Genomic DNA, 22,684 nt, shown 5'->3' on the forward strand with positions numbered 1-22,684 from the left:
AAGAAGAAAGGGGACTCGGCGGTCAGAAGAACATGGTCATCTCAAGACAGAAAAATTACTACTACTGCATACTGAAATAAACAGGAAAAAAACATGAACATGAACACTTTAGATATCACAACTTTAATTCTGGTCTGTTTCAAAGGATTTTTCAACACACTAACAAAAAAGAAAGAAAAAGACACGGATATTTAAGTACAATACATAAAATGGAAACTTAAAGACTCCTTACGTGTTGTACATTTTCAGGGTTCCGGTATACAACGGATTTATTTATATATATGTACAATAACATACATATACATAAGTTGAAAACAAGCTGCATTGGTACAGCCAAGACAAAACTGAGGTAAACAGTAGTCACGACAAAATAGTTAAACTACTCCTTGTCATCTTATACATTATTGCACTATTTGGAAACACTGAGGCCTAAGGCAGAATAGCACATATTCCTAAAAACCCTGCAAGAGCCTGACTGGACAAACACATCAGAGAGGGTGGCTGGGAGGACAACTGGCACCTTTCTTATATTCTCATAATGACAGTGACTACTTAGTATGTTCTGTGAAGATGACAAACATTTAAAAGGAAGAGAAAGGAAAAAAATTGCTGCAGATACCCCCCACCCCACACACAGACACACACACAGACCCCCGCACATACTCAATCACTCTCTCACACACTCACACGTTGCCAAAGAAAAATGATCCCTCAATAGTCTTGTACCAAGCTGTAAAAGTCCAGATAAACAACAAGATTTTGAGATCTCTGCTTGTGGAACACATCACATTTGAAATTTCACTCCTTCACTGCCATCACCAAGCTTGTCGGCTTGCATTACAAGCGTTACAGCTTAACCAGTCAGCTAAAATGAAATAACGGGAAATCTCTGTTTAATGTGCTGGTATGAGATCAGACTCAGCCCACCCAACAGAGCTCAATGTGAAAACCAGTAGCTGAGACACTCAACCCCTCAGCATGTCCATGCCCTTTTAATGCCTACTACTCAAACCCCGCTCCACTTCCAGATCGGCATTGCTGTTAGGCAGGACAGGAAAATGGCTCTCAGGTGATCACAAAGAGGGAACAGGCTTCAGAACAGTGACGTCACGCTGGACACTCAGATTGATGTTCCAGGCCACAGGATTTGGTGCACTGGTAGGAAGAGGGGAAATGATGGAGAGACAGACAGAAGGGCGATAGAAAAATCAATTATGACTTAAACGAGATGAAGCAATGATCAGTGCGGTAGCTTCACGAGCTCATGTTCTGGACAACAGGACTACAGGAAAATGCTGAAGCAGGCTGGTTTCTAAAATGGATTGGGTGACATGAGTGTAGTTTGTGACTCCCTTCACCTCCTGTCCATCACAACCTTACTCTGCAGGCTGCTACCATCTAGCAAAAACAACCCAGATAAAAAAAAAAAAACGAATGTGTTTTGTCCTTCCTTATATATATATATGTTTTAATATACATAGTCTATTTTTTGCTACATATAGTGCATTTCCCTGACATTGACTCCGTAACCCTAGCCCTCCCCTTGTAGCCCTCCCCCCTCCCCTTTTTAACAGGTACCCACATGTTCTACTTCTAAGACACTAAGAAATTACTGCAGATATATCTGGCAAAGCTATTCTAACACAGCTGTCCAGTGCTTTCTGGGAAGGAGAACATACAGTCTCTGCCAGTAAGTGTGAGAGTTGCCAACACATACTTAGAAGTCTGTGATAGGTTTTCATCAAGATTCAAACTGCTTTATTTCCACCCTCAGATGTATGTCATTCTGACTGCTACACTTTTACCCAAAGGTCAAAGGTCAAGGCAGCTGCTACATCCTAAACTCCAATGGGATTCCATTCAATATTTACCCCCAAAAAAAAACTGAGAGGAGGAAAATGACTTGAAGAATGAAATAAATTGGAGGGGAGGTAGGTCAACATTTAGCTTGCATTGTGGCAAATGACCAGGACCAGAAGGAGATTGTGGTCCTGAATAAATTCAAATGGTAATTTGTTGGAGGGCAGGGATGGATAGGGGTTAGCAGTTCTCGCTTTTCTTACTCCAATATCTTGTGCTTTTCTGTTCAATTTTCATTTTTGCATACTCAGATTTACTTTGGTCACACTCACTCATTCACACACAAGACAAAAAATAGTTCCTTTCTCCAAAGTGAAGTCCCTGTAAACCAAGAGAAACAGGAGCATTACATCCCCAGTGTTTCACCTCCTACAACACAAATATATGCCCTCTTTTCCACATTGGAAGATACGAAACTTCCCAATCACTTCCAAGCCTGTAGTTTTGATATAACACAGGTATTTTCTGTTAAGAACACATAAAGGCATTTGCCACAGTTCCTTTTTCAGAGAGTAATGAGACTAAAGGTAGAACTTCAGCTGTCTAAACAGAGAACCCAAAGAACAGGAAGTCTGCCCCTGAGCGCAGTCCTGAGATTAGTTTGACGTGATCAGAGAGAGGAAAGTCTCATTCAGGTGCACATAAGACACAGTCTGAGAACACAGGAGAGACAGTAGGCATCCGTCTCCTAGGAAACTGCTACATTTGGGTTTCACTTTGCTCTGCCACTTTCTGTGAGGATTTTATTCAACTAAAGGTCCACATTTTGAGGCTAGAAAATAACTAGGAGATCAGAGTCACAGTCAGTGTGCCCCTGGAATCACTGGCCTCCCGCAACAGGCAGCATGCTTTTCTCAGTATATCCACCTGGACTGCTTAAACAAAGGCCTCCTCAGGGAGCAAGTATGTATAGAGGAAGAGAGAGTGTATTCTTTGAAAGCTCTCCTCTATTCCCTTCCTTTAGACAGAGAGTTAGGTTATGCCTTGTACACCACACTTGGTTGAATGTTATTAGGCAATGGAGATCCAGGGTTGTGTAGGAGGAACGCCACACAATTACAAAAGAAACAGAAAATATGGGATTAACCACAAGGCCCTCAGCACATTCATGTTCCTTTTTCTGCTTCAAAAGATACAGGATGTTGTTGTCTAGTCATGAAAAGGATCTTCAGATCAACAGCACTACAGCTGTAACAGTCTCCAAAAACAGACTGCTACCAAAACAATCAACATGAATGCAGACCTGGAACTCTACATTTGTATAAAATTAAAAAATCAGCCTAGTTCAGTTCAGTTCAGTAATTTATGTGGAACCCAATGGAGTTTCAAGTCAAATGAAACAAAAAGCTTTCCTGCATGTTGGCATCAGCAAAGTGTCTTCCAAGTTGAGCCCTCAGTTTCAAGCATTCAAAGAGACCTCATTACAGCACCTTCTTCGGCAAAGCCCGCCCCAACCTTTCAACTGTCACACGCAGATCTCGATCGCCGTGGCCATCACCACCTGACCTTTGCCCTTCTCCTGCCGCCCGGGAGAATGGTGCAGGGCGGGGTCCACGCGGGAGGAGTGGGGATCGGAGAGGACAGTACGCTTGAGGGGCGCGGGCCGGAGGCAGGATGAGGCGGGCGGGGTGGAGGGCTCAGTGTGTCTGTGGCCAGGGCGCGAGGAGGAGGAAGAGGAGGTGGAGGAGGAGGAGCCGCAGGCTGCCACGCCCCGCTCGGCACGCTTGCTCCGGCAGGAGGGCCGGCGGCGCAGCTCGCTCATCAGCTCATACTTGATGAAGCAGAAGACGTCCTTGACGCCGCAGCGCTTCTCGGGCTCCACAGTGAGCAGGCGCTGGAACATGCGCAGAGCGTCGTCCGTGAAGCGGCGCCACTGCGAGGGCGAGACGCCGGGCCGGCTGGGCGCCCGCTGCCAGCGCCAGAACTCCTCGTAGAAGGCGTCGGAGGGCAGCGCCGCCTCCCAGGGGAAGTTCCCCGTCAGCATGCAGAAGATGAGCACCCCGAAGGCCCACACGTCCAGGCTGCAGTCCACCAGGAAGCCCTCGGCGCGGCTGGCCTGGCACACCTCGGGCGCCGTGTAGGGGATGGTGCCGCTGATGCGCTTCACCCGGCAGCCCACCCGCCGCGTCATGCCGAAGTCAGCCAGCTTGACGCGCCGGCACTCGCGGTCGAACAGCAGCACGTTCTCGGGCTTGACGTCGCGGTGCACCAGGCTCTTGCTGTGCATGAAGTCCAGCGCCAGGCCCAGCTGCTGGATGCAGCGCTTCACCATCTCCTCCGGCAGGCCTACCTGGGAGAAGCAGACGGGGGGGGGAACAGTGATGACATCAGCTGTTCAGCGCAATAAAACACGCCCATCAAGTACAAGCACAGAGGAACTGTTAATATCCTCAATGCAATGCACACAAAATTGGGTGGCTGAAAAGCTTATTTCAGACTGGAACACATGGCGTACAGATTAAATAAGAATTTGATATGAAGCGGGTTGGGATATTCTGTAAGAGGATATCAACCAGCATAATCTGTGGCATATACTATCCTTATAATAACCTTCATAGCATTCCCAGTCCCTGGATTCAAATTAAAATGCTATATAAAGAAAGTACATTACACCTGAGGAATTGGAAAAGCTTTGACCCTAACAGGTCCATTAAATAAAGCTGCACTGAAAATGCAGCTCTTCCTCTTCAACGGCTCTTCCATGGAGACAGCATCAGCAGCTAAACATCAGGGGACACAGAGTGACTCAAGAGAGGGAGCTGTAGCCTACCTGGGGGGGTATGATGTCAAACAGGTCTCCAGCAGGGGCATACTCCTGGCCGAAGACATAACTGTCCTCCGTCTCGAACAGCACGTCCATCACCTTAATGATGAAGGGGCTGCAGCTGAGGTCACTGGTGATGCTGTACTCTCTCAGAAAACTCTTCAGCTTTGTCTTGTTCTTGTTGACAAACTTCAGGGCGAGTTTGGTTCCTGAGGCATGCATGTGCACAAAACACACACACACACACACACACACACACACACACACACACAGCCCAAAGTTAACACTGTCCACCCTAACCCGCATTTCGTGCGAGACATTTGTAACTTTAACACACTTCAGCGACGTAACAACCTGAAAGGCAGAGGGAAGCCATTACAGAGCTGGCTGGAGAGGACTTATTCCACAAATCTGTCCTATTTGCCACTGTAATGACAGAAACGCAAGCGCTGGATGTCGTTACACTCCTGGCATCGCCGCTGCCGTTTGATTCTGCAACCAAGGGAAAGACGCCTACTGACACAGCGCAACATGGCCTCTTCCATCAGCTGTCATGGGCCGCCATCTGCAGCTTATTTGCAGCGGCTAATAAGGTGCACAGCTGCGGCTGTGGAGGCTTGAAGAGAGCGGGCACCGTGCGCTAACGCTGTGTGACACTGCCTCGACTGCCATCAGCCCCTGACATTCTTATTTCTTTTACAAATATCGCGGGATGTGCCCTGTCACTCCGGATTCCAGTCGACGTGGCCGGGAGAGGCAAGGGGTGTCGCAGGCTGTCACACCTTGCGGTGTGTCACTCAGCATTGTGTGTGCCTGTCCGAGCGCTCTCACACACGAGCGCGGAACAAAGGCTTTACGGCATAGCCAGGGAAACTGAAACACTCGTTGGTCCTGCACCGGACTTGTGTCACGTTCAGAGAAAGGACTGCAGTGCGCTGACACGATCACACCCGTGTGGACGTGCATTACGGTATGCTAAATAAGAGGGGACGTGGGGGTGTGCAGCGATGCCCGGGGGCAGTCTACTCACCCTGCGTGCGGTGTGCCACCAGGTCCACCTTGCCGTAGGTGCCCTTGCCCAGCTCACGGATGTGCTCGTAGTGCTTGTGGATGTCGGCGGCGGAGAGCGAGCTGATGGCCAGCGCCTGCATGTCCTCGATGGGCACCCCGCAGCACCCCATCTTGGCTGTGGGCGACCCCCCCGCACAGCCCCCTCCTCCCACCGGAGACAGGCTCACCTTGGTACAGTGGGACAGACTGAACACAAAAGAGAGCTGGTCACAAGGACTGATTTCATCCAAAGGGCTGCTTTACCCTCACCTATTCATCCTACAGGCTGATTCACCCTCACGTACTCACCATAAGGACTGCTTTACCTTCACTTATTCATCTCAAGGGGTGATTTACCCTCACCTATTCATCCTACAGGCTGATTCACCCTCACGTACTCACCATAAGGACTGCTTTACCTTCACTTATTCATCTCAAGGGGTGATTTACCCTCACCTATTCATCCTACAGGCTGATTCACCCTCACGTACTCACCATAAGGACTGCTTTACCTTCACTTATTCATCTCAAGGGGTGATTTACCCTCACCTATTCATCCTACAGGCTGATTCACCCTCACGTACTCACCATAAGGACTGCTTTACCTTCACTTATTCATCTCAAGGCGTGATTTACCCTCACCTATTCATCCTACAGGCTGATTCACCCTCACGTACTCACCATAAGGACTGCCTTACCCTCACTTATTCAACCCAAGGGCTGATTTAGCCTTACCTATTCATCCAGTGGGCTGATTCACCCTCACATATTCATGCAGTGAAAGCACACATCTGTGTTGTGTTGTACCAGTTATGGCATCAAACATTACATATAAAGAAATGAGAATCTCTCCCCCAACCACCGTGCTCCTGCTTTGCCATGCCCTCTTTTCCTTTCTTTGTTCTTTGTCTTCTTTTCTCCTGCTCTTCCAATTAAGATTACTCAGCATTCAGTAGGAATAGTGATGAATATTGCAACACAGACAATTAGAGGGGAAAAAGGGGGGGGGGGTGTGTGTGACTGGAGCCTCATTTCTTGAGGCTTTTAGGAGCTGTGAGGAAAAAACCAAAAACTGTGTTTCCAGTTTTCCTTGCAGCTGGACTTGGGGGGGGGGGGGGGATAATGATTCTCATCTCTCAACATCTCTGCCTGTCTTCCTGTCCGTAAGATTTTATTTCCACAAACACAACACCAGAGTGATGGTGCCCTACACTGAGACTCCGCTGATCTGACCACGTACACAGAAACCCAAGAGCAGCTCTTGACAGGCTCAATGCCATTCTGCCATTGTACTGTCAGCTTTGACGTGGGCAGGGTTTGAGGTGAGCGCTTACTGAGCCCTGCAGTGACTAAGTGCGCGTGTAAATGTGTGTGTGGATACTGTCTGTTTGCACCAAAATAAAACCCTTTTGCCGCAATAAAAAGCGCTTGCTCATCCTGCATTTATTTATAAATGAAATCAAAACAAACCAGGACACAAGTGCTGCAGTAGACCAAAAAGAAAACATCAGCTCCCAACTCCCCTCTCTCCCCTCCCTCCCAACATGCCTTCTCTCCAACATCTCCCACTGATTCCTGTTGTGCGGACATGCTTCAACATAAGGCATAATCGCGTTACACAGCTAACCAGGAGAAAAAAAACGAATGTGGGTCCCTTTACTGAACACGTACATTGTTTCCGTCGTTACATTTTCTGAGATGAATAAGCAATGGATGCACGCAAGCTGTACCTCAAAGTAGGAGTACATTTATAAATAATCACCTGAACCCTATATATAGCTGCGTTGTACAGGAAAGGGTCGTCTGGAAGCGATCTTTGTTTACTGCTTAAATTTAGACTAATGGGAGGACTGAGCACCAGGGGAGCAGGAGAGAGGGAGAATTCTGAGAACAACGAAGGTGAGGATGATGGCGAGAAACCATCATGACTAATTTTTCATCCAAACCTTCAACAAAAAAGCAGAAAATGTTAAGGCAGCTGAAGCATGACTCAGCTGCCTTAACAAAGCATATGGTCTCAGAAATAAAGGCAATAAGCACCTTGCTAAAAGAGAGTAAAAAAGGAAAATACCAAAAAAGGGAATGAAGAACCGTACAAGACTTAATGAACACACAGACACAGCTTGCAAGATCGTGTCTCTTGATTCTGAACTCTGCAGAATCTGAATATCATGAGCGGACTATGGGGCAATGTGTTTGTGGGGGGTTGGTGGGGGGGTTGCCAAAACTGTTTGTTATTCCTCTCATGATTGTGTGGTCCCAGCCCTGGAGAGCTGGCAGTGCAGAAGTGAGAGGGGAGGAGGAGGGGGAGATTAGATTGGGATTCCGGGAGGCAGAGCAGGCAGCAGCCCTGGCTGAATGAAAGGAGCCATTGTGAGAATGAGTCTCCGGTACAGCAGCTGCGGCCTCTCGCCCGTCTGCTGACGGCAGAGACAGACTTCTCATTTCTGTCAGCTCTGTTCATCACGCCACGCTCCTCTCGCTTCTGTCATCTGGGCAGCTGCAAAAGGCTCCCCTTATATCCCACAGTCCCTGCAGCGCAAACCCCCTCACTGCCTGGCCATCGCTTGCTTCTCAGTCTATCTGTACTGTGCTGCTGAAGGAGACATGACAGGCAACACAGCTCTCACCCATCATTTTTAAACATCCCCACAGTTTAAGAACAGAAACAGTGGACAAAAATTCAGTCAAATTGTTTCTGCCAACAGTGCCAGCATTCAGAGGAAACTACCCTTTTCATATTTTCTATTTTCTGATGACTGGAAAGAATAGCCACCTTTGCCTTAATCGCAATTCTGGGTTTGAAGCACATTGTGACCATAAAAGTGTGTATTCCAGCCCTAGTGAGAACAGCTGGAATGTGTGTGACAGAGGAAACCATAGGGAGCTCAGGGCCTCCTTATATAGTTCATCTTAGGTCAGGGCAAGTCTTTCATAACCAGCTTAAACAAGCACAGTCAATCTGGGAATTACTGTCCAAAGAGTGCTTCCTTCCATAACTATGGGTTTCCTGTGAGGACAAAAAAAAAAAAAAACATTGTACAACATGGGAAATCTCATCATGAAATTTTCATAATGCCCGCTAAGTGCAAATGTGCAAAAGACTAAAATGGGAAAGTGCTTCCAACACCCTCATATATGCCTGAGCAAAGATTATGAATAGACCACTTAAATAATGGCATTGTTATTTTCTATCACCAATCTCCTTATTAGCTTTGCCATGTCTTCAGTTCCTGTTTGCCTCAGAGAGTGCCAGTATCTTTAATCTTTTACGTCTTTATGCATTATACAGCTAAACCGCTGACATTTGCATTTTATCTCCTTGGAGCCCTGCAGGGCAGAGATAGCACACAAACAAGCTCTAAAGCACTGACTGGAGACAATTCCAATTCAACTTCACTACAGGGCACTGAGAATCTGAAGGGGGGATGGTGGGGGTGTACCTAAATGGAATGTTGTGGTTTAAATTGAGTTTCATCAGGGTACTTGACTTCTAAAGCACACTCACATACGCTTGTTATGTTGTATATTTCCAAGGACTGCTGTTGAGTCTCGCTGTGGACGCAACCTTTTGAGCAGCATCGCTACGAGCCACTTGGCGCAGGGACCGAGTGAAATATTGTAAGGCTGTAGCTGCTGCTTACACTTGATTTTGTGCTAGGTGTTATAGAGGTGATATTGACAGTCTGATAAACTCAACTAGACCATCCAGCAAAAGGTGCTATCCCACACTGGACTAAATGGTCCTCTCACCATTGATTCAGATTTAAAAGTTCCTTTCAGTTAACAAGATGCTTTTTCATATCAAAGGATATGAATTCCTGTAATATGCAAGCAATCAATACAAAGCTAGCAAATGTTGGTGGAAGTGATATACTGTTACCATGCAGCCAGGAAAAAATAACCTGCACTGTTCATCCTCCTTCAATAACAAGGGGGAAAGAGGCCATACTGCACAAACTGTATCCGTCTCTGAAAACAGACATGCAAGATATTTTAAACCTATCAAAAACACAGGGACAAAAGACTCTGCAGTTAAAGCATTTCCCAAGCAAAATGGTGAAGTGCACTAATGAGCCTCCTGAAGAAAAGAGGGCTCAGCCAAAAAACATTTATATATCAGCTGTTTAATTCTTTCTACATTTCTTGTGCTTAACAATACATGATTTGGTCCTGTTTGAACCTGGTTCATCTCAGGGCAGACATTTTCTCAGCAAACACAAGAACACACCAAACATTCCACTACTGTCTGTTCAAATGCACCATAGTGTGCTTACTTCCAATTCTACTGGCACTTGTGCAGGGTTTTCCAAGGCACAACCAAATGTGATTGATGTTATGAAATTATGGTTAAATTAAAGTGTTTGTATGTCCTCTTTGACCTTATCTTTGAATACAAACTAAGAAAAGGTTATTTTGACTCAGTATACTTTGTCCTTTTGTTTCATCTGACATTAACAAACTATCCTATGCATATAAAGAAAAAGGGTGAGCTGTAAAACAATAGGACTAAATCCCACCTTCACATATTCCATTACTCTTCAGTAATAAAATTGCTGAAGTTCAGTTGTAAGTTATTCTTTACTGCTTTTTTCCATTTACAACACAGAGAATACTCCAGCACCCCATGAATATTAAAAAATTGCTCAAGAGAATTTCTCACATTTCAAGCATCGTGTTCCTACTAAATTACGGTAAAGTAAGAATGACCTACAAAGTAATAAGACTATGTAGGTCTACATGTTCGTACTTAAGTAAACATCCTCTCCCATATGTTTGCGCTTTTACAGGGCACCGAGTACGGTTAGCCTGTGCATGTACTGAGAGCAAAGTCGTCCAACAAGGCAGATCAAATGTGTTGAAGTAAAACAGCTTGACATTAAGTGCTTTTTTATAGCATGTTAAAAGTCAAGTAGGCTGCAATACATCCTCAGTGGGCTACTGGAGCTTTTGTACTTCCACTGCTTCTGATGTTAAGAAAGAGTGCTCATTTCCCATCTATGAAAGGGCCCAAATTACAACATCACCATTGACCTCCTCGAAAATCCATCAAAACAGCATGAACGGTTTTCCAATGTGCAAAATACTACGCTGTGCCTGTAGAAGTGCTGGAAAATTGTTATCAAGTGAGTAGACTCACATAGTGGTGATAAATCTATCAAAGGACAGCTGGAGCTGGAGAGTGGTAAGAACCAAAGCTGCTACTCAGAACTGCACCTTCATAAACAGCCACTGAGCAAAGCTTTTTTGTAAGGCAGGCATTTATGAAAGTGCTGTTCTGAGGTGCAGTTCTGGGCCCTTGCTAAATTCCATATCATTTACGCTTTGATAAATCTATTATCTCCTTGTGAATTTACAATTTATACATCCATTCACTGCCACATAATTGCTGAACCTCTCTGTGAGTGTTAATATCATATTTCTGATGAAAACTGTTCCGGTGATAGCAAAAGAAGCGATGCAAGCTTCATTAAAACACAGAGCCAACGGTTCACGCGTTCAGCACTGTCACGCTGTCTGAAACAAAAGTAACTCTGATCAAGTCATTATCCAATAGCAAACGTAACTGCTATGAGCTCATGATGGCAAATGGCAACAACACTGTTAAATTGCAGGTACCCCCCAGCAAACAATGCTATTAGAGTACATCATCTGCCTGGTTGAAAGAGGCCCTGTGAAGAGAGCCCAAGGCTGACATGGACCCATTTTTACCTTAAAAACAGGTGTGTGCTCTCTTATGAGAGGCAGACATTAACCCCTCTACATCTCCAGCCCACTAATTTCAGTAACAGGAAATGAAGAGAAAAGTATGGATCCCTTCTCAGTGAAAGAGGATGATAGATTTCTGCAAGCGGTATGATGGAATAATTGGGTACTTCTTTCCGCCAGAGTTGGAGTTGGAGACCAAACTGTCATTAAGATGCCTTTTCTCCATCAGAGTCTCATTATTCCCAAGGACAGAGCAGTCATCCTGTGGGACACTGTTGGATTTGTTCAAACTTCTAGCCAAGACTGCTTGTTCACCCACAGCTCTCTTTCACCTCCCAGCTTAGCCCCACCAGATAGGAAATTATACTGCGCACAGGACCTTGGTGGAGCCAATCAGATGCTGCATCCAGGTGTGACCCAGATGTAGCTCAGTGACCTGCATCAGCACATTCACTGACCTGAATAGAAACCGTATGGACAGACCAGGAGAGCTTAAAATATCTCTTTAAGATATTTTCAACCTCACCAGTTGATTGTCATTCTGGTCTCCCCTGAGATTTCAACAGAAAAGCCATTTCTTTTCTTTTCTTTTTTTATTTCTCCAGGGCCCTGCTATTGATCAATTTACTTTTTTCATTCTTGTACCCGTTGTTCAGGAAGGAGAGCTTATGCAAATCCAAGCAGTCTTGCATTGCACTGAATTGCATGCGAATGTGCAGTCATGTAAACACAGGCCCTGGCCTTTAGCCCAACCTTGAAATCCACCGCAAATGTAGTGAGTCTGAATACTGCCACTTATACTATTGGCAAAACCAAAAAAAAAGCAAAGCTGGGGAGGAAGAGAAAGATTGAAATTTACGAAAAAAAAAAAACACTCCATGGAAATAGACTGACCTACAATTTACACGTAAATACAACTTCATGTGCAGCCAGTGGGAAAATATATGGTGTCCCCAAACTGGGTGCTTTAATAATCAGGGGAGAGAAATGACAGACCCCTGTGTTCTTGTACTCCTGAACTACCTTTACTTTGATCCGAACCACAGTTAAACCAATACCATCACAAAATCCTTTCTTGTGCTAATGTTGAAGATAAATACACAAACTGAGAAACAACTTAAAGTGCTCAGCCTCTAATGCAGCTACAGTATGTGCTCCTACCATCTGGTGTGATTCAGTGTAAGTGTATTAAGTTGTGGTTGTTGGAATACATCAAAAATACACAATATTAGTGTGATTTTATTCCAGAAAATAAGAAAAAACATATATAATGTGTAAAGAAACTGATTTTTAATGAGGTATTGAGCAAAACAATGAATAAAATTTTAAGATTTTACATTTGAACACAGTAATAAACAACATGTAGAAAGACGCATAAAACACCCTTGAGAAATGATGTATAACTTGCTGCATTTCACTCGAAATAAAATCAAGGAACCTGTCAAATTTATTTAACAAAGAAAACCTTGACCACTCTTAACAACATCAGGTCCACAGCAAGAAACTAAATGTAGATGCTTCCCACTCGTACATAACATTAGTAACAGAAATTTTATCCGTTTTGTCTTCTTAACTTGAATGGTCTGACAAAATTACATCTAATGGTTTCACTCCCTTGAAACATTTGTCCATTCAGGACCACACCCCCTGCATTTAGTCATGACTAAACAAACATACATACATTTTTTCTTTTAGACATTTTCTTCAGTTTGAACGCACAATTCTGGAGTAAAAAACTGCACCGTTATGTGCTTTAGAGTCACGCACTTCACCGTTTACTGATTAATAGTTTGAAAAGAAAAGTAAAAAAAACTTGGGAGCCATCTCCATAACTGCAAGTTATCCGAATCCGTGGCTTATCGAGGGGGCGGCGTACATTACGTGCCTCTCCACCTTCAGCAGTGCTCCCCTTGATATATTAATGCAATGCTTGACTAATAAAAGACTGAATAAATCTGAATAAATTGCGTGTGTGTTTGTAAATAAGGAAAGAGCTTCACATAGAGGGAGAAAAAAGTACAATTCATTGTTTCCTGTCTGTTATAACCCACACTGGTTAAACATTTCTTACTTCACTGGCCTTATGAAGCTGAATTAGGAGCCTGCATTGAACTCCCTATTTCTGACCATTAGAATATAATGGGTCTACCCACTCCTCTGTCTTGCAACATCCCTCCTCCGGGTCCACTGGTTTAGCATCGATCCCAAACACAGCCCCAGTTCCAGCCTCCTAACTGCGCTCACTGCTCAGCAGACACCATTGGGCACGCTTCTCCACAGCTCTCCCCCTTATCCAACCTCCAATACACCCAAGCGCACCAATTAGGAAAGGGCCATATCTGCTGGGTTGCTAGGTTACAGGGAATAAGGGAGCAAAGAGGAAATTCAAAGAGAAAAAGAGGTTTGCTTGAATTTTTTAACGCAAGGCACAAGCAAACACAAAAAGACAGAACCTGCATGTTTTCCCCAGTTTTGTAGGCGTCAATGGGAAAGGAACAAGGACAGGAAATTGTTAAAAGGCCATTTAATGACCAACAGCAGATACATAGAGGAGGAACAACTGCAGCTGAAAATGGAAAATGACAGGCAAATGCATACAGTGTAAAAATCCCTCTGGGAATTCTGGAAGCTGGCCTGAGGTACCTCAGTGTCTAGCTGCACTATATTTCTAATAATACAACAACTGTAAAGAACATACAGTACATGCCAAAGAGAAGCATGTTTGCCTCAAACACTTCGCAGTTAATCCATCTCTAAATGGGGGATGTCCACTGTGGCACACAGGGGAGTACACAGAGGGTGGGCATGGGTGCAGCTGGGGATGGATGGGGCTTAATAAGGGCCTTTTCCAATTTGCTTGTGATAGCTGTTTCACTCAGACAGCCCCCCCACCCCCCCTTGTCACCTGGCCACTGGAGGCACAATCCCATTTTCCCCAGTGCCACAGGACCTCCACTCCAAATGGTGATTTTCACAGGGGGTGAAAAGGCTCATTCCCTTATAGAAAATGGTGTTCTCAAAATCACCCATCCTGTCACTACACTACCTGTCCAGATTGGTTCAATTTGTCACATTACTTGCCAGTTTCCATGGACTATGGACCAGTACTCATGGATAAACCCACAGCCCCCATTTAAAAGACACTTCTGGCATGGATATACAATTTCAAAATCGTAGCTATCATAAACAATTTTTTAAATGCACTTTGACTTGGTAGAGGTGTCATCCATGAATGACAGCGTCCTTGATGTTCCTGAAGAAAGGATGGTTTCTTCCTCCTCCTTCCCTCCACCGAAGCCACACCCTCAGAATGTCTTTAATAAAGTGCAAAATCAGCTTGGTGACACCCCAATATGTCCTTAAAGTCTGCTGGGTCACCAGGCTGTAAAAATGCCAATATCTTAAATGAAAACAAACTGAAAAATTACATTTTCTCAAATTAATATATGGCCATGATTTTATACAATGACAGAATTTATAAATGCCTTTGACAGAAATGCAGTACGCTGGTTCTTGCACCTTAACAGTGACTGGCCCTACACATAGAACAGGTCTTAGCAGACTGGATCGTGCTGTGAATTCTCCCAGAGGATTAGAACATTGGGGGTGGAATTAATGTGAGCTTTATACCACTTTATAGGATTTTCACAATGCTCTATCCCTTAGATTTGTCATCTATTCCTGTGGCTTAGAAGATAATGAAAAAAAAAAAAGAATATTGGCTGAAAACTCCATCCCATGGATGTGCTGGACCATCTTTAGGCATGCATTACATGTTTCTGAGATCAATGGAGCCAGACAAGTGTGTCATAGGCTGTGACAGATTCTAAAATTACTTTCAGCCAGACTGGACAATATTGATCAACAAAGACTCATTTTAACTAAATGCGCCCGTGAAATTTGCAGGTTTTTCTTCTTGCCCGGACAAAACAGTAGTGCCTACAAGGTGATAACACTGAGTATCAGCAGCAACACTTCAGGAATTTGAAGGTTTGGATATTTTTTATGGCCCTGACTAATCCTTTCTATTCACCCTCCATTCCCCTGGGACTGACCCCAGTCACACATAAAAAGAATCCACGAATGTCTCCTCCATTGCCAGCCACTGGACAATTCAGCCAACTGCCATGGTGAATTAAACCTCTGCGCAATGCTTGCTTGATCACTCCAGTTCCAGAGATCCCTACTGTGTGCTTCATTGCTGCTTTGCAAAAAGGATGCAAGTGTTTTCCTTTGTACTTACGGTAGCAATGATCATTGTGCTTTTGCATTTTCTGCTTCAATATAATGCACTCTTACAGACTGAAAAGGTAAAAGCGGATACTGTTTGTGCCACACGCACTGTAAGGCATGCAATGAGAGATGCAAAGTAAATGGTGCTTTTTTTTCTCCCTCCTTGTTGTCAACACTGTTCCTCCATGCTGAACGAGCCTCTGAGTCTCATCAGACTTCTCTCCCCTCTATTAGGACTGATCAAGTGTAAATAAGTGGGGTCTGAGCACAAATGAGATCCCCATGAGACGAACGTGGTGCAGCTCACCAGGCCTGTTCCTATATTCGATTTTAATGGCTTTCCGGCAGGGGGGCTGATGAGTTGTCTCTCTCCATTACCTGAGTATCAGCGAGTCATTCATAAACATCGCCCGTTTTAGACCGAGTCAGATTTTCATCCCTTTATGCCCCCCTGCTGTGAGTTTCCTGCATGATCGCCTCTCACCTCACTCTTCGCTGTCATACCGAGATCACCACATAGGGAAAGTGCTAAATCCTCCAAAGGTGTCCACATCACGCACAAGCAAGTGGTGTCACAAGGCAGCATGGGTGGCAGACCGAACAACCCTGCAGTTGAACAGGAATACAGCAGGGACATCACCACCATTTTACACACAGACAGAGCATCTGCCAGCCAGCCAACCACAGCTATAAGACATGTTTTACTCGATCTTTCCTCCAGTACCCATAATTCAAGTCCTAAAAATGACACTTTAAGCATAAAATAGTGCACTCACAAGAGAAGAATTACACAGAAAGAATGAGGAACACTGGTGCATTATAAAATACCTCAACCCATTCCACTGTTCCTCTGTTAAACTGTTACTCTGTAGTAACTATAATGTCAGGGCTCTTCCACTTTGTCTTTCAGGAGAGACATAAGCAAGTTTGTACTGCAAGCTTTAAGTAGGGCATAATGCCTCCACCCAGAATGAATAGTTCTTCCCGGCCACACATGATATTATTGATGTCAGATTTCACCCTGTGTCGACAAAAGTACCTTAAGACCTTAGAACGAGGCTATGTGAATGCACAGATTCAGCTTGGGGTTTGGTTAACCCTGATCTGCATCTAAACCCACAACACTGAGAACAAGGAACCAGTGCAGAGCAAGGTGTAGAGAGATTAGCTGATCACAGTCACATTAATCCAGACGTTAAACCCAGAGAATTAACCCATTATCATGTCATCAAGAGAAAAAGGAAAAAAATCTCTGAAAAACTCAATTCCTTGTTCTAAAGAGGGAACACAGACAGGCTGCCAAGAATGGCTACTTCTCAAAACTAAAATTGGTACACAGTAGATCGCCATATATTACATTTTCTGACTCTTAAAGGAAAAGCTCCGGGCAGACGGGAATCAATACAACAAATGAAGCCCACAGAACATAAGCGGACACAGTATCCATGTCAATGTACTGTGAGCCTCCCAGTGCACCAGAGAGCTGAGCCTACACACCCTGCAGCCAGAGCTGGAGCCCTTTTTGATGTGAAATTGACAAAGTGCCATGGCTTCAACCCTGAAGGCAATCACAAACAGACAGGGAAACTCAATCCCTGTCTTGTACGGAGCACTGAAAGCTGGGGGGTGCAGTGCAGAGGGTAGACCGGTCTGCAGGACTGAAACTGGGTTGTTTTCATGATGCATACGGCAACCTGCAGCCAAATCCAGCACGGATGCTAATCCCCCACTTCTGCTGCTACTGCTGCTGAATTGCAGAAAATTGCAGAAATGAAATTGCAGCTTCAGAGCTGATTACACCTGCCTCTGCTAGCAGCAAAACACAGCCCATATGTCATTCCGCTTTTACATGCCAGATAGCTTGTCATCCATTTGAAGTTATAATGTGACTCTCTGCTTTATCTCTATTTATTTCTCTCTCTCTCTCATGCTCTTTCATTGCACAATGATACTCTGTTTTTGAATGGAATTAGAGCTTTGGCTGACTGTTGATAAATAATGGACTCCTCTTTGTTATTATGTTGAATTTGGTGTGCAGAGCACGTGAGACATAGCTCTCAGCCATGTACTTATTTGATTATGGGATTGTCTGTACTCAGAACCAGTTAAGGAATACTCTGCCATGTGGGAGTGGGCATAAGCATTCTGTCAATTTCCTACTTTCAAGAAAAACCTGGCGACAGATGATAACTCAAGAGCCAGCCAAGCCTTCAAGGCAGAAAGAGGCAGGCTGATGAGTTACTGTGATGGAAAATATATATATTGCTATATAATATTATATATATATATATATATATATATACATTGCTGACTTCAAAAATACACAGCCATGAAACTACAGTTCACCACTTTAAGAACATGTTATCATTGTTGATTCTGCTAACGCCAGCTTGAAAAACATATAGATGCACTGACAAATAGCCAAAGAAGCATACACCCTTTTCAAGGTTATTCAAGGTCCACTCTCTCCACGTATATCTGTGCTAAAGCCACGCTTTTTCTTTTGGAACCTGCTACCTGCTTGCGTGAAAATGCAGGCAGTCACCATGGAGTCCTGCATGGGGTCACTAATTAGGACAATTGTCAGTTTAAGTAAGTTACTTATTGGTACTTAAAGGACATTTTTACTGCTCGCAACCTTTTACAGCCCCCTCTATTGAATTTCTCAAAAGTATGCAGTTTTGCATCATCTTTCTATTAACTGCACTGTCTGTGCAGTTAATAGAAAGATGACAGGATAACAAGAGAAGGCCAACCGACCTGCGATAAGTGGGAGGGGGAAACACATCTGTCTTTCTCAAAAGTGTTCACTCCTAACCAATATGCTGTTTGCAAGTATCAGTGCTGACTGTTGGGAAAGTAACTAAGGTGCTTATTTTTCCTTTCAATAGCAAAGAGAATAGAAAAAATGAATATCTCATTATACTTTTTCTCTACCTGGCAGCCTTGAAGCACTGCACTGTGTGCCTGTAACAGCCACTGGAGATCAACGGATTTCTGGTCCTCACTCCTTTTCAGGTCTAAAGCACTTAAAATGTGCCAGCTCTTGGGATAGTTTCTAGATTCACCCCGTTTTCAAAATGTCAAATACCTGCTGGTGGAAAGTTCACTAAAACTTTTGTGATCTCAGAGACCAAACGTGGGCACCAATTACCTTATGGCGGCATCAATGGAAGCCAAGCAGACATTTCATTTTTTTCTGTATTCAAACTGAAAACTGCTGCTCAGCTTTCCAAGAAACCTTTACCCATTAGACATACCTGCTGAGCTCTACTGCTACCAAAGCGTCTCATTTCTCATGTAATTCTGAGGAGACAAACCAGAAGGCCTCAGGTTTTACCTCTAGTGTTTAACTTTTAGTTTTCATCATGGAGATCTTAACAGTTGTCTACGTGATGCTTCAAACTCCAGAACTCCAGACATCAAATTGTGGTCAGGGAGATCATCTCCCTGCAAACATGTCTGACATGTCTATTTTTACTTTGATTTGGCTCTTATTAGTTTAGTTAGCCAAACTAATAAATAACATGATATACTGCAGGTCATATTGTACCAGTATTCCATGCCACACCACCAGTTCTCTTCTCTTTAGTGAATTTGGACTAATACACAAAAGGGGGGAGCATAAAATAAGCAATCTGCCATTAATGTCTACTTGTAGATTCTTAAGTGATTTGACAACATTCCAAAACAGTACTGTACCATTATACGTCATCTCAGTTATGCTGGATGGTACTGTAAATGATTCTCATTTTCAAGGAAGATGTTTTCTCTCAGGGTTTACTCAATGCCCCCTTGTGGAAATGTGGCCATTACAACAGATGAACCCTGTAAATTTTCCCCACTGCTGTGCAAACAAAATTAGTGATTTTATCAAGGCCAAATACCAGAGTCCTATGGCGAGTAACACAGAATGGATGAACAGAGAGAGGGAGGGATGTACAGATGAGTAAAGCAGGTTGAAATATTAAGCAACAGCATATTTCCAAGGATTATTACCCAGGGATATACAGTAATCATTCCTCCGATGCTTAAACAATGCCATTCCTCTCGGCATGAGCATTACCTCGTGAATAATTTAAACATACTTGTTTCTCAGTGGGCCACTTTAACAATATGCAATTTGAAAAGCAGTTTTTGGATGAATTGCAAAATATGTACAATAACAGGAAATGAACAACTGTTTGTTTATTCCTCAAAGCTGTATGCCAAGCTCTACAGAGGAACAAACAGCAATCCACAACAGGGCACCTGAAGATACTGTAGCACAGAAAATTCCCAATTGAATTTATTCAGCATAAAATCAATACAGCAGTGTGCTGTCTCACAATAGAAAAGCAAACTGAACTTAATTTTAACAAAACCATCTGTGCAGTTGGGAGCCTGCCTATTATGCTGCCTTGTGGAAGCTAAGTGCAAATTCAGGAAGCACGGTTACATTTGCCACTGTACAATTCTCCCAAACAAGTATCAGCTGATGTTCCCCTCAGCCACAAACTATTAAGTTATTGAAAATCTCACCTGCTGACCCAGCCCATCCCACACACATCTCATGGCACTAACTGTACTCTGTCTTTCTTCAAAAACTCATGGGCTGCTTTCTCCCTCTGTATGCTCTCAAGAATCTTTTAAAGACATCACCTGTAAGTACAGGTACGTGTACTGTTCTACCTTATTAAAGTATGAGTGGATTCGTTTGACGGTGCCAATGATAAAGCTGTATGCGTCACTAGCGAATGTAATCACCTACAGTTCCCCTGGAAAACAGAGTGCACGTTTCGAACACCTACCGCTCTCGTGTTATGTTTGACTAGTAAATGTGAATAAGGGCTGTGCAATACGCAGCATGATTAGTCATTTGGGTAAGAGATGAACCAACGCCAAGCATTCAATGTTTTTTCCTATATACAACGTTCATATACACAAGCTTTATAAAACATCTCAAAGAACACTATGTCCCAAAAAAAAAAAAAAAAAACATGCCCAAGAAGCAGGCGTGGTGAGGAAAACAGTTTTGTGTGGATACCGCTGTAAGTTTTGAATAGGCTCTATAACCTTATCAATTTCTAAAATGAATGATGTCAATATTTAATTAACCGCTACCTGACCCTGATGTAACCTATGGAAAATATTTACCCGACAAATTTAAGAAATGTAAAATCCAACAATGCCAGAATAAAATAACCAGGGCAAGTGATTATGAATATTAACCTGCTTTATCCGACAATGTTCAGCTAACTGCAATGAAAATGAAGGAGAAAATGTTTTGTAATAGTTCATATTCAACATAAAACATTAAGATGCATGAATTTTGCACTTCAGGAAACGTTCAAAAGAGCCCAAGAAATGCCCTTTGTGCTCACCTGCCGGCGACCTGTCTTTCTCCCCCATGGTCCTGCATTCATCCGCCGCTCTAGGTGCACTTTCGCTCGTTGGCTGACCACGAGATTTAGCGGCGGCTGATAGGAATAACCAGTTTGCTCCTTCACTATTCCTCTTTTAAATTAAGCTTCTCAGATGATTGCAAATTGCTCGTCTAAATCAATGGTGTAAATTCGATGGAATTTACCTAGATGTTATACCAAGAACACTTTCTTATTGTAAAATGTAGGCTACTGAATTATCAGAGTTCTCAGACAAGCACAAAGGGTTATTTTGAGTATCGGAGGAACTGCAATTTTGCTGCGAAATATTTATTCAGCATCTGTAGACATCCCCTTTACTAAGCGCAAAGGCTCTAATGTAGAGCGCTTCTTCTCCGTGTTCTTCGCTTGATTGTCTGTCTTTGTACTCACGCTCGACCGAGTTCAGTTTGCGGGTGCGCGTTCCAGTTTCCTGTACTATTTTCTTCGCTGCTACGTGGAGCCTTCTTCAAGTTTGTCGCAGTATTCTGTTACGACTCTGTGTTTCCTGTTCCTTTAAACTAAATCACAATAGTACCAACTAATACACTGGTAGTGGAATTCACAGTCGTGCTGAAACAACCTCGCCCCCTTGTCCATCTGCTGCTCGCCTGCGCGAGACTGTCCTGGATTATGTTGTTTGGGTACTTCACAGCCCACTTTAAATCCATGCATTTGTATTCAGCCATAAAAGGAAGGGAAAATATATGCAAAAAGAAGCCATCAAACCTACTTTTTCGTGATTAACCAGAACACCTGGAAACAAAGGGAATGTTGGACAATTCTAATTATTTCTCCTCGTTTTCAAGTGAACGGGTTGGCTTCCCCTCTGCCCAGGATTTTATGAAGGTGGTGTTGTTACTGCCTATGTGAGTCTGATGCACATTCATTCACTACAGCATTTAATTTACATTCCTATTCCTCGTTCATATGTGTCTCATGGACTCCACCTTCCGGCGATTGCACGAGCGTTCACGTGCACTGGGTCCTAGTGCCGAAATGTCGCAGAGAGTGTGAAAGTGGAAGTGTGAAAGGGTACCCAATGTTTGTGATCCGCTTGTTCTAAATCGTATTTGCAGAAATAACATTTAACATCATGTAAGGTTCAAGAGATTTTACATACTATTTTTCAAATTTCTACAACGTTTAATTAACCTTGTTAAAAAAGTCGATGACTGCAATACTTAGACAAGGTCACCTCATTAACCAATCATTTAACACAACATCTGTACAAGGTTCACGTGACACAAAAGGCTGTTTGTTAAGATTAAATAGATTATCCCTTGTTTTCTAAACCCTGAATTCTAAAATGAAGTATCTAATCATTTCATTGAGCTAAACACTATTGATTCCATTGAGTAATCCCTCCTAATCTCCCAAGAGTATCAACATTAGTGATGACAATTAGCTACTGATGGTTGGAGAGTGGAGAAGATCTGTAGCACTGAGACAAGTAGTCCATTACACCTGAGACACAGGGCCCACGGCTTCCTCTGGACCACAGTGCAAAGATGAGGTTGGTCATACAGCCCAACACAGTCATCTCTACAGAGGATAAAAAAAGCAACTTATAGGGAGAGGGAAGGTAGATTTTCTCTGTGTACATGTTTTAAAGTTCTTTGTGAACTGTGTCTCTTCCTCTTTTGAGGTGAAGAAAAACACTGAG

The 22,684-nt window shown here is 43.6% G+C and overlaps 1 protein-coding gene across 1 annotated transcript; it reads right to left on the reverse strand.

Annotated features, from left to right (window-relative positions):
• Positions 1–190: 190 nt before the first annotated feature.
• Positions 191–21,834, reverse strand: si:ch211-183d21.3 (serine/threonine-protein kinase SBK1). The gene is made up of 4 exons (XM_036546938.1): positions 20,980–21,834; positions 5,655–5,881; positions 4,631–4,833; positions 191–4,150 (listed from the first exon to the last, which is right to left on the reverse strand). Exons 1-4 carry the CDS (start codon positions 21,015–21,017, stop codon positions 3,326–3,328), a joined length of 1,293 nt encoding a protein of 430 aa, XP_036402831.1. The 5' UTR covers positions 21,018–21,834; the 3' UTR covers positions 191–3,325.
• Between the last annotated feature and the right edge of the window lie 850 nt (positions 21,835–22,684).

This window comes from Megalops cyprinoides, chromosome 1, assembly GCF_013368585.1.
Source record: "Megalops cyprinoides isolate fMegCyp1 chromosome 1, fMegCyp1.pri, whole genome shotgun sequence".
In the NCBI taxonomy this organism is placed as follows: domain Eukaryota; kingdom Metazoa; phylum Chordata; class Actinopteri; order Elopiformes; family Megalopidae; genus Megalops; species Megalops cyprinoides.

Coding starts and splice junctions, on each gene's coding strand:
- si:ch211-183d21.3 (XM_036546938.1), bottom strand. CDS start 21,017: ATGCAGGACCATGGGGGAGAAAGACAGGTCGCCGGCAG. Junction 5,882..20,979: donor GAAAGACAGGTCGCCGGCAG/GTGAGCACAAAG, acceptor TTTTGTGTTCAG/TCTGTCCCACTGTACCAAGG. Junction 4,834..5,654: donor GGTGGCACACCGCACGCAGG/GTGAGTAGACTG, acceptor TGCATGCCTCAG/GAACCAAACTCGCCCTGAAG.